Source organism: Protomyctophum bolini, assembly GCF_963924005.1.
Source record: "Protomyctophum bolini genome assembly, chromosome: 5".
NCBI lineage: Eukaryota > Metazoa > Chordata > Actinopteri > Myctophiformes > Myctophidae > Protomyctophum > Protomyctophum bolini.
The window spans coordinates 22,393,694-22,406,263 of NC_137866.1; the positions used below are offsets into that span (position 1 = coordinate 22,393,694).

Consider the following 12,570-nt stretch of genomic DNA (forward strand, 5'->3'; position numbering starts at 1 on the left):
CCTTCTCTTTCAACCGAAAGACACGTTTAAAAAAAATGGCCGCATTCAACACCCAGGTCACATAATGCAAGCCAGTGTCGAGTAAACACCTTGATTGCTTTATGGCTATAGCCCCTTAACCATCAGGTGTGTATACACTGTATGCTTCCCCGCTTGGCTTCTGGGAAGCCTGGGCCCTGCAGTAATCTTTTCCCTGCTAACCCTTTAATAAACCACAGCTCGCTTCATTAGCCTCCCCTCACGGAATGATTGATCGGTGCCAGTCACGAGAAACCCCATCCTCGCCTCTCTCTCTGCCTACCTCTCTCTCTCTCTCCTCCTCAAGCCCACTAAATAGGGGCGCTTTTTCAGCCAAGCTACCACCCATCACACTATTAAAGGGGAGTATTCACCGTGAGCCAAAGAGGGAGTGGCATCAGCCCGTTATAGGAAGGCAATGCAACAGTGTTCCTTTTGTTCAAAGGCTAGGTCAAAATCAATTTATAGGATGCGCTATACCAGCTTCCTTATCCCATTTTGGGCTGGAAACCCCTTTTGGTGTTTTAAGCGTTATGTTTATGCTTTAGCTATTGAAAAATAGCAGATCTACAAGCTTGTACGAGCTTGTAGGTCTGCTATTTTTGAAAAGTCGTGAAAATGTGGCGCAAATCTTTGAATATATATTTCAGAGCGAACATTTTTAACAAAAAATTGGCTTCTGGGGGTGTCCCTGGAACTACATATTTTAAGATGGGGGTCCGTGGCCCAATAGAGATAATTCTGGGGGTCCTTGACATGAAAAAGGTTGAGCACCACTGACATAGAAACATGGGTTTTTCAGAATTGTTTTAGAATTTTTAAGCCTTTTTTTTTAATCGACCTCAGTCCGAAATGGATTATATTAGATTCTTATGAGTTCAAATTCTCTCCTGGCACATGGAGGGATCGGGGGGGGGGGTAAAAAGATCCAATAAGAGTTTCAACAAGGAGCAGTTCATTCTGCACTGACGGAAAGACATGCAAGGAAATGCATCATAATTGGTAATTATTGACAGCAGCCGGGATTACTAAAAGTGTATTTTATAGAAATGATGACACGTTATTATTAGACAAAGCCTTGTTGCTTAGCATTTAGTATTTCTAACAATTATATTGTAAGTCCTTTTAAAGTGTATATGATAGAAAAGGATAGGCATGCAACGATTTACTCAACTTCGTGAACCTAGGTTCACGATTTTTCACAATTTGTTTAACCCATTTAACCCATTTAACCCATTTTCAAAAATAAAAAAACGTTCGCTCTGAAAGAATATATATTCAAAGTTTTGTGCCGCATTTTTAAGATTAAAAACAAATAGCAGACCTACAAGTTCGTAGCGCACCACTTGGTGGCAAGGTATGAGCTTGTAGAGCTGATATTTTTCAATAGCTAAATTATAACATAATGCTAACACCAAAAGGGGTTCCCGCCCAGAATGGGTTTAAACACAAAATAAGTGTCCAGACATTTTTTTTAAATCAATTCTCTTACAAAGATGTTTTACGTCGCAATATTTCTTTTAAATTAAATCTGATACTTATGTTCAACAATGCACATGAATATAATATGTGTTACATATATGGAAACAACAACATTTCGGGGGTATACTCATTGTAAAATAACAAGAAACCGTCAAACCAATAATTTGGATGAAAATACAGACATACAATCACAATCGGGGCTTGCTCTACATACAAAACCCATCGTTGTCAAAGAGGAGTTATCATAAAGTGCCGGACTCTATAACACACTTCAAGAGAGGCAAGAAGAAACTGTAACGCAATTTGTGACATAAGAACATATCATCCTATAATAAGAACAGATAATACGGCATTGTTGTAATGGGGGCATTTCATCTTCCTGTCCCGACACTGAAGCCAGACTCCAAATGTCCCCTTTAGTGGTACCTAGGATGTATGCTCTGTGTGATCCTTCACTTCACTCTCCCGTAGAGGAATAGAGAGATACTAGAGGGGGGAGAGCTATACTAGATGGCGTTCAGCTGCAGTGATAAAGTCAGTAATATCACTATCTCGCCCTCCACTCCCCAAGAATTGCTATAAACCTATTTCGAAAATTGCACCCATATATTCGTGGGAGACAGTTAGCTCATCCCCGGTGACAGTGCAAAACTTTTAGGGCTGAATTATGCCACTGTCACTCGGAGGGGTTTATCAAAGAGGGTCAATAACTCACAGCAGACCCCCAAATCTGTGCGAGCTCAAAGCCAGTTGCCTTCACTGAGCAAGAGAGCCAGCCAGCCCAGCCATCCAGCTGCCAGGGAACAGCCTGCTGCTGTGGGGCTCGGGGCACAAGATGGTGCCTGGTTGTGCTGCTACAGTAGCGTGGCTAACACTGGACACTGTACTGTTAGAGGCTATAGCTCAAGCCACCATAATAAATAAGTGGAAGCTGCCGCTAATATTTTACACGTTAAAAGATGCAGAACTGCATGCCTTAATAAACTGCTACAGTAGCGTGGCTAACACTGGACACTGTACTGTTAGGGGCTATAGCTCAAGCCACCATAATAAATAAGTGGAAGCTGCCGCTAATATTTTACACGTTAAAAAAAGATGCAGAACTGCATGCCTTAATAAACTGCTACAGTAGCGTGGCTAACACTGGACACTGTACTGTTAGAGAGGCTAGCTCAAGCCACCATAATAAATAAGTGGAAGCTGCCACTAATATTTTACACGTTAAAAAAAGATGCAGAACTGCATGCCTTAATACACTGACCCAAATACACAAAGATAGATATATGGACAATGGAAGATTTAGTTTCCTCCACTAATGCTAATCCGATGTTTAAATGTAGACAGACTTCCATTATATTAAAATGGCATGTTTGCATGTTTCCCCATGGACATTTTCTACTGAAAATATAGCTCTCTAAAGGAACATTAGCTTCACAAGTGTCATAATTTTTCACCTTTTTTGGAGCCCATAAACAACCATGCACAGCCTCCTGTCTAGAATTGGCTGGAGACGTGTGTCATATGGCAAAGAACGTGGAGAATTTCTACATGTTTTTCAACTCTTAATGGGCTTTCCAGGGAACATTTTTGCCGATGGCCACTCTGATACCTCAGCTGGAGCCATATAGTAATGAGTGCAAATCATTACACTTCATTGTTAAAACAGCCACGGCCCTTAATAATTATCCTAAAATCATTACGATTATAGACCAAATTACTGCCTCAAATCCAGCATGGGTGAAGTATAGTTTACAGTGCATATTGTTCCTATATGCTATATCGCAAATCCAATGGTGATAATAAAGGCAGTCTTTCTCAGCTGTGTCACCTACTACTATGCTTACATTTGACTCACCCCCTTTATGTTTATTAGTATATATTCTACTATGCTACCAACAGCCTGATAATGAGGTCCAACATCCCCACAGAATTCGTTTTTATGAATTATGCATATGTACTATAATGAGTGGTACTGTAAATATCAGACATTCCTACTGTATATCAAGGTAGCTCTCTCTCTCTCTCTCTCTCTCTCACACACACACACACACACACACACACACACACACACACACACACACACACGGTCAGATATTATCAAGCTAAATTGTAAAATTGTTTAGCTGAAGCACTGGGTATGGTATATGGGATAATTGCAGGAAATTGTACAATATAAACAAAAACTAAATGAGATAACAAAGAATATTGCGTGAGATATATATGATTTTTGCCTCAAGTAAATTGTGGGGATATAGATACAGTGCAGTGTTTGTAGTTGTACTACAGTAGGTATTATGTTGTTATCGTAATATGAGACTCCTGCTTAAAGGCTGCATTACAGTAAAGTGATGACATTTCAGAACCTACCTGATTGTTCTAGCTGTTTTTTTATTTACCTTTTACCCCCTTCGTTATTATATAGGCATTACCAATCTATATATTTTTTAGAGTCTCAATGTGTAAATATTGTAGTGTTCGCACCAATATTGTCACTGAGGTATTTGGTCAAACATATTGAGATATTTGATTTTGTGCATAATACTGTACTTTGCTCCATTCAGAGCCAACATTCGTACGTGTTCTTAGTGTAGCATTACAGCTGCATTACAGGAGTATATAGGTAGCCTATATTAACCGTCCAAAACAACAGTTTATGTTGCAGATTGCAGGCTTGACAGACAGTTGCAATTGGCTAATTGTACATGAAGCCAAGCATTTTGTCTCCTAAACACAGTGATAGAGCTTGAATTCTAAGCCATTTAAATCTGTGGTCCAAAGAAAACTATCAAGTGTCATGCTATTTCGCTTGAGAAGGCAAAGACTATAACAACTACATACTGTATACATGTGGAAAACAATTTATCGTCATCAGGAATGCTCCGTCTTTCGAAAACGTGAGTTACGGAATACTCACGTACAGCACTCAAGGACGAGTAACCGCTAGATCTTATTTTACCACATTGAACGGCCATGCTTATTGCACATCTGAGCTCCTCAACCAAAAACGCTGTGTTGTTGCTGATGACGCTCCAGACAATCACCCCGAGGGTGGAATAAGCATGAACCTCAATACTGCATTGTCTGTCGTTGAATAATGCTCCACACGGGGCACGTGCAAACCGCACACACGCAGTCAGCTCAACACGTGTGTGTGTGGACTGGAGCAATCCCCAATCAAGCAGAGGTGGGGATGATGGTCTGATGGCAGAGCCCTCCCCTTTGTGTACAAGTGTGTTTTAGCGTTGTCTCGGTAACTCAGAACCCACTGCTTCACAGGGCCGGACTGCCCCGCCCCGAACGGTGGGGGGGGGAGGAGGGGGGCGTAGGTAATCCTAACAGAGCTGGCAAGCCCACCTGAGGTTTAGCTAAGTAGGTGGCAGGTGCACATCCAGTATATATATGGCGTCATCAGAGTGTGTACTATGTGTAGATGATTGGGGTTATTATTACTGTATGCGTATACTGTTATTTTCATTAACATTCATTTCCCGTCCTTGGGTAAGAGAGTGAAAACAAAACCCACCAGGATTAATCACAGTTATTTCAAACCAGTGCAGTTATATCTCCATATCACCAAACCCTCGTGACCTCGGAATGAAGGGGGGGGGGGGTCTGTTTATGATAGGAAGCAGATCTCTGAGGTGTACACTGTGTATACAGCATGGAGGACCTATGATGGTTTAACATATAGCCTACAGCACCGCACTGACTGTGTTTTACTGTATTATTACATCAGTACTATATACAGTAATCCCGGGGCCTCCCTTTTTATGACATGCCATGATACTGTAATGTTGGAGCGGAGCCGCGGCCGGCCTTGTCCGAATGGGGGCCGAATTTTTGCCGGTCTTTGCAGATTTCGCCGTTGCATTTAAACGCATGCAACCTTGGCAGGAAATAAGAGACGGGGGGGGGAGAAGCCAGCCTTTCATCATTTTCCCCCAAATCAGAGGAGGAAATGAATATGGATGCCCTCGGGCGAGAGGGGAAGGAAATTCAGAGGCTGATGAGGTCCCTAAAGGATGCGTCTGGACAGTACCGGAACTTTTCAGTTGGGTCGATGCCAGGGTGGGAGGGCTGCCACGGAGCATGTATAGGAAACACATGCAAACACTGAACGTATGGTACGTAACACACTACCGTACACACACACACACACACACACATGCGCACGTGTGTGAAAACACACATGCAAACACAGATGCGCATGTACAGTAAGTGCAGACATGAGCTAGATGTACTATAACTGCAAATACACACACACAAAAAGAAAAACATAAATTGTTTGTGCATACAAAGACTCAAAGCATATAGTACTGAAACAAGAAGGGGTCTAGCTACACTCCAGCAGCCAACAGGCTTCTTTTGTTTAAAGTGGGATTTTCTTTTTTTTTGGCCTAAAGTATTCGTCTATATAAACATTCATGAATCCACTTGCTGACCGGGTGTCGGTATTGAGCATTTTGTTTTATAGGGGGATATATGTGACCATACCATTAACAACCTAAAGTATATATTAAAATAATCACACCTGTGTGATGTGAGGGGCGCTCTTACCGTCGTACATCATGATGAAAATCCTCCATTAATTGCCAATGGGGAATTCAATGTTTGTGTAGGACGAAAATATACACTAATAGCTGAATATAGGAGGGGTTGCGCCCCTCGAAAATGCTCCTGCCCCCCCTCAATTGTGGGGTCCCCCAGGTGCATTCTGTGTCCCTCTACTGTTTTTATTGTATATGCCTCCATTAGAAACAATCATTAAAAACATAATATCGCTTTCCATTGCCACGCCGATGATTTACAGCTTCATTTACCCTTAAACACAAAAACCAGTGATTCAACTAAGCCGTTGTTGGACTGTCTTTCGGATATTAAGGCTTGGATGGCCTCTACATTTTTTAACACTAAACGAGGGAAAGACTGAGGTGCTGGTCTTTGATCATGCCCCAAGCTATCCCACCGCTGACCTTGGCCCACTCAGCGCCCCTTTGTTAAAAACCTAGGAGTGCTTAAATTTGATAAGCAGATTAGTGCCGTTGTCAAAGCTAGCTTTTCTCAACTAAGGCTGCTGGCCAAGATCAAGGCCTATCCACCTCCATGCCTTCATTTTCTCGCGGCATGACTATTGTAATGCTCTCTGTACCTTGGAATCGACCAATCTGCTATCAGGCGCCTACACAACTCGTCCAAAATGCTGCTATACCCGCCTCCTTACGGGAAAGAAATAGCGTGATCATATTACACCTGTCCTTGCTTCCCTACACTGGCTCCCAGTTCGCTTTAGAATTGATTTTAAATATATTATTGTTTGTTTTGCAAAGCCCAAAATGGGCTCCCCCCCCCCCCCCCCCCTTACCTCTGCGAGCTCATTGAGCCCTACGTTCCAGCCAGACCCTTGAGCTGACCAACTGCCTTTGATTGTGCCCGGAACCCTCATGTGTCACTAGAGGTGACCGAGCCTTCTCCGTGGTCGGGTCCCACACTGTGGAATGCCCTGCAGCCCCTTCCCATTCGCTCTGCCCAGTCCCTGTGTGTTTTTAAATCTCTCCTAAAGACCCACTTTTTCTCTCTGGCTTTTAATGTTGTCTGATTACGCATATAGCCTTCTTATACCATGTACTTCTGCTTTCACTTTTCTTTCTTTGTTTTTCTTTCATGTCACTTATTGTTTTTGTCTTTGCTTTTCTTGCAGGCTGTTCCCTGACAGCTGGATGGCTGGCTATGGCTCTCGCTCAGTGAGGCACTAGGCTTGTTTTTTTTTTGTTCAGCACTTTGGTTTGTCTTCGGTCAATGTAAATGTGCTATATAAATAAACTTTGATTTGATTTGATCTGATTTGACGAATGCATGTATGTAAATAGACAATATTTTAGGCCAATAAAAAAAAAACTATATACTGTACCAAATGTCCCTCTCCACACCCCCGGGTGCCGGACTAGTCTAATAAAAGAGTGGTTCCCATGTGTATCTCGGACTTCATGTCGCCAGCCTGTCACAGTTTTTAGTCCGAGCCAAGCCATTACAAAGTGCAGGTAGTGGTACTAGTACTACTCCTACTTGGTGTAATGGCAGCGTGCAAAAGACATTTGGCACAGATAGACCCTCATACTCTTACCGCCACGCCGTAAAAATGTTCCGGCCTTACCAGATGTGCTGACATTGCTGTCAGAACACACATTATCTCCTTACTCAAGTAAGGGGGATTTCATGATGAAGGCCTTACTTATACACCTCTTTTTGTTGTATATGTTATGTCACGAATGACTGAACCCAAAAATGCAGAGCCACAAACAAGAAGTCCAAGGCAGAACAGGGTAAACAAACAAAATAATACTAGTAGCTGTAAGCTCAGGAAACTCAGGAGAGCCAAAATGCTAAACTATCAAAAGTACAAAAAGGCAAAACTCAGGTACAAGGCAGTAAAGCATAATGTCCAAAAATGCAAACCTTACAAGGAGACACAGAACCAGGAACCTTGGGGTACAGCTCAGGGACAAAGACAAATCTCCTCACAGTGAGTGTTTGTAATGAGTCCAGTATTTAAGGAAGCAGGTAAATGGCAAAGGGTTCACAGGTGTGTAATGGGAAGCACTGATGAGAGTTGGAGACAGGTGTGCAGTGTGATGGAAATGGAGTGAGGGAGTGGCCAGGGAGGAGACATGGTCTGTGGAGTGAGTCAGTGACAGATCATGACAGTATAGCAAACAGAAATAGAGGTAAGGGCGGTGCAGAGTCGAAGGAAAAATGTCAGTTGGGGAGGGGTTCAAAATAGGCATGAGAAAATGATATTAAAATATAAAAGTATAACATTGCAAAGTTCAAGTTTCAAGATGTGGGTCTAATAACGGCACAGCTGACTTCACGTGGCCGCCATTCACATCCATTATAAATATCACACTCGTGTGGTATTTATATTGTACCACATGACGTCACATGACATTTACGGTACTTTACTGTAAACAAACATTAAAAGTCCATAGACGTTGGCTCCTTTTTAAAATTAAAGTGCTCTAAACAAACATTAAAAGTCCATAGACGAAAAGTCAGACGTTGGAGTGAACTTGTGCGCGCGCGCACACACACACACACACACACACACACACACACACATACACACACACTTCCAAACGGCATCCCTGTTTGATGTGGAGCAACGTCTGGCTTTCGGAATTACGTCACATGGCAGCCAAGTCTATGGACCTTTTTAATAGTTTGTTTAAAGCACTTTAGACAAACATAGAGCAGTAGTTTGTTTAGAGCACTTCAAACAAACATTACCGCAGGCACCGCTCACTTCACACAAGTGTGATGTTTGGAGGCCCGGTTTGAAGCCGCGTGGAACTCTATATTTGGGCAAGACTGATGTCGTCATATATGACGACGTGAGATTCGGAAGAAGCTGAGCTTAAAAGGAGACAACAACGAGCACAAGGCGAACCGCTAAGACAGAACCAAGATATCTCCCCTCAGGGGTCACTAAACTCATCCATCCTATAGTTAGGTAAACAAACTGGTAGGAATGTGAGTTATATGTCGGATCAATACCTCAATCAATAACATCCATTGATCAATAAACAAAAACATGGATCACATCTGAGGACGGCGTCATAGAGAAAGACGATGGCCGACGGCACGCTCCTGATCAACGGCTTGATGTCGGCTCTCGGAGGCGTGGCCACCTTAAAGCTCATCCCGGCCTTCAAGGACCACTTCGTCTCGGTGGGACTGTACGGCACGGACCTGAACAAGACGGGGAAAAACAAAACAAAAGTCCCGGAGTCCCAGGGCGTCGTCAGCGGCACGGTGTTCCTCGTCGTCCTCTTCTGTTTCATCCCGGTGCCGTTCCTGAGCGAGGGGAAAGCGGCGAGCGGAGAGACGTGCACGACGGGCTTCCCCCACCACGACGAGTTTGTCCGGGTGATGGTGGCGCTGCTGGCCATCTGCTGCATGGTCTTCCTGGGCTTCGTCGACGACGTCTTCGACCTGCGCTGGAGATACAAGCTCCTGCTTCCGTCCGTGGCGTCCCTGCCGCTGCTCACGGTCTACTTCATCAACTTCGGCAACACCGTCGTGGCGGTGCCCAAGCCGGCCAGGGCCCTGTTGGGCGGCTCGCAGACGTTGGACCTGGGCGTCCTCTACTACGTGTACATGGGCCTGCTGGCGGTGTTCTGCACCAACGCCATCAACATCCTGGCGGGCATCAACGGCGTGGAGTCGGGACAGGCTCTGGTCATCTCCGCCTCCGTCATCGTCTTCAACCTGCTGGAGCTCGGCGGGGAGCACGCGGACCGCCACGTCTTCTCCCTGTATTTCATGATGCCTTTCTTCTGCACCACGCTGGCGCTGTTCTATCACAACTGGTACCCCGCCTCCGTGTTCGTGGGAGACACCTTCTGCTACTTTGCCGGGATGACCTTCGCCGTGGTGGGCATCCTGGGGACCTTCAGCAAGACCATACTGCTCTTCTTCCTTCCTCAGATTGTCAACTTTGTGTACTCGCTGCCTCAGCTCTTCCATGTGGTTCCCTGTCCCAGACACCGCCTCCCCAGACTGAACGCGCACACCGGCAAACTGGAAATGAGCTACTTTGCGTTCAAATGGAAGGACCTCCCCAAATTGGGACAGCTCATTCTGAAGGTGGCGGACCTGTTGCGCCTGCTGGAGGTCCGAAGGGTCAGAGAGGGGGAAGATGATGAGTTTGAATGCAACAACATGACGTTAATTAACCTGGTACTGAAGACGCTGGGTCCCACCCACGAGAGAGATCTGACCGTGATCATGCTTCTCATTCAAGTAATGGGAAGTGCTGTTGGTTTCGGAATTCGCTATCTTCTGGTCCGCTTCTTTTACGATGTGTAGACTTAGCCTGACACACGGCATGAATGTCAAGAAAAATAAAGAGTTATCAGCGCACCCTGGAGGAGGACAAGACTCTGGCCAGTAGGCGGCTCTCAGAAGAGCACATGGTTTTAGATGATCGAAGCTATAGATGTTAACTACAAGCTTTAAAGCTAGCAGGAATTATTTTGTATTGACATCCACAACCAATCTTTTTCATAGGGTTCTTTCCTGTTTTATGTTTTAACCCATTCTGGGCGGGAACCCCTTCTGGTGTTAGCATTATGTTATGCTTTAGCTATTGAAAAATAGCAGATCTACAAGCTCATAGCGCGCCACCGAGTGTCGCGCTATGAGCTTGTGGGTCTGCTATTTTTGAAAAATCGTGAAAATGTGCCTCAAATCTTTGAATATATTCTTTCAGAGTGAACGTTTTTAACTAAAATCTTTGCTTCCGGCCTCCGGGGGGGTCCCTGGAGCAACATATTTTCAGATGGGGGGGCGGCGGCCAATTACATATATTTTTTGGGGTCCTTGACATGAAATATTGAGCACCACTGATACAGAAAACATGAGGTTTTTCAGAACTGTCAGAATGTAGAAGACATTTGTAGAATCATTCCCAGGTCTAAATGGGTTAAACAAACTATAATTCCAGTAGTGAAAAAGAACAACGGTAGCTAACTGGTCTAAATGACACCGAACGTCCCGTATAACTCTCACTGAGCAAATGTTTTGAGAAGACATGTCAGAGATGATCAACAGCAGGCTATAGCCATCCGCCCTATAGACTCCCACCTTTTCTCTTACTGGCAACAACAGATCCATAAACTCTGCCATAGCCACCCTTCTCTATACACTACCTGTACACCCACACAACCGCATGGCCATACATACATACACAGCTCCAACCTGGTCAAGTTCTCTGACACGACAGTGATCGATAGGACTGATCACTTCTACGATGAGCCTACGGGAGAGAGAGGTGGAAAACCTGATACGATGGCGCCAGGAAGACAATGTCCACGTGACCATTTCAATCCAAAGGTTGCCGGGGGGATTAACCCATTCTGACCTGAGATCAGATTCTAAAAATGTCTTGTACATCCTGACAGTTTTCTGAAAAAGCTATGTTTCTATGTCAGTCGCTCTTCGATTTTTCAAAAATAGCAGACCTACAAGCTCGTAGCGCGCCACTGAGTGGCGCGCTATGAGCTTGTAGATCTGCTATTTTTCAATAGCTAAAGCATAACGTAATGCTAACACCAAAACGGGTTCCGCCCAAAATGGGTTAAGTCCCGGTCGTCTCAGGCGACCTGCCTCCAGGAGGAACAAGAACAGTCCCACACGGGTGAGATGCTATGAAAGAGTTGGGATGGTACCCGTTACTGCTGACCCTATACTAGTTGGCTTTGGGACAGGTTGTCTGTGGACCACCTAAGTTACAGACAACCACGTAGCTCCTCTGAATGCACGTGGTTACGGATGCAACAGTTGGTAATCGATAATAATCGAATATAAAAATCAGACCCGTCTGAAGTGAGTGGTACTGTACTGTACTGTACTGTACTGTACTGTACTGTACTGTACTGTACTGTACTGTACTGTACTGTGTGTGCGCGCGTGTGTGTGCTCTACTGGCCACTTTAGGTGTTGCAGCTACGTACACATACATACACGTATGTACGTACATACACATACACACATAGCTCCGCATAGGAGTGGCTAGCACCACTCAAATTAATGATAATCGGTCATTTTATAAAATTATCAATTAATACACCTAATGTTGGGCATGTCATTAAAAGGTGAAATGATTTTTAAGTTATAATAATATATGTTTTAAATTATCATGATATTCGTTTAGTAAATTATGGTCCCATTAATTTTAGAATGTATTGTATAAAGTAGGGTATGCTTTTCAAAAACAGTTGAAGATGGGGAAAGTATATATATACAGTTGGAGGGTGTCAGTGTTGTGTAAACAGAGCTATGTCACATGGCATCGTTATACACGTTATATACATGGGGTACGTTATACACGTTATATACATGGGGTACGTTATACACGTTATATACATGGGGTACGTTATACACAGGGTATAAAGCTTTTTAAAACAGCGAGTTACAGGTTTGATTCTCGAGCCCGACGACCTTTGCTGCGTGTCACTCCCTGTCTCTCTCAACTGTCCTGTACTGTACTGTACTGTATACCAAATAAAGACA

General features: G+C 44.0%; 2 protein-coding genes across 2 annotated transcripts in view; one reads left to right on the forward strand and one right to left on the reverse strand.

Annotated features, from left to right (window-relative positions):
- The window catches only part of tshz2 (teashirt zinc finger homeobox 2), a 54,897-nt gene that overhangs the window by 25,990 nt on the left and 16,337 nt on the right, over positions 1–12,570 (reverse strand). The gene's annotated exons all lie outside the window — the stretch shown is intronic.
- LOC308315378 (UDP-N-acetylglucosamine--dolichyl-phosphate N-acetylglucosaminephosphotransferase-like) lies at positions 9,160–10,365 on the forward strand (the record flags this gene model as incomplete). Its single annotated transcript, XM_080763326.1, has 1 exon — positions 9,160–10,365. One exon carries the CDS (start codon positions 9,160–9,162, stop codon positions 10,363–10,365), a length of 1,206 nt encoding a protein of 401 aa, XP_080619452.1.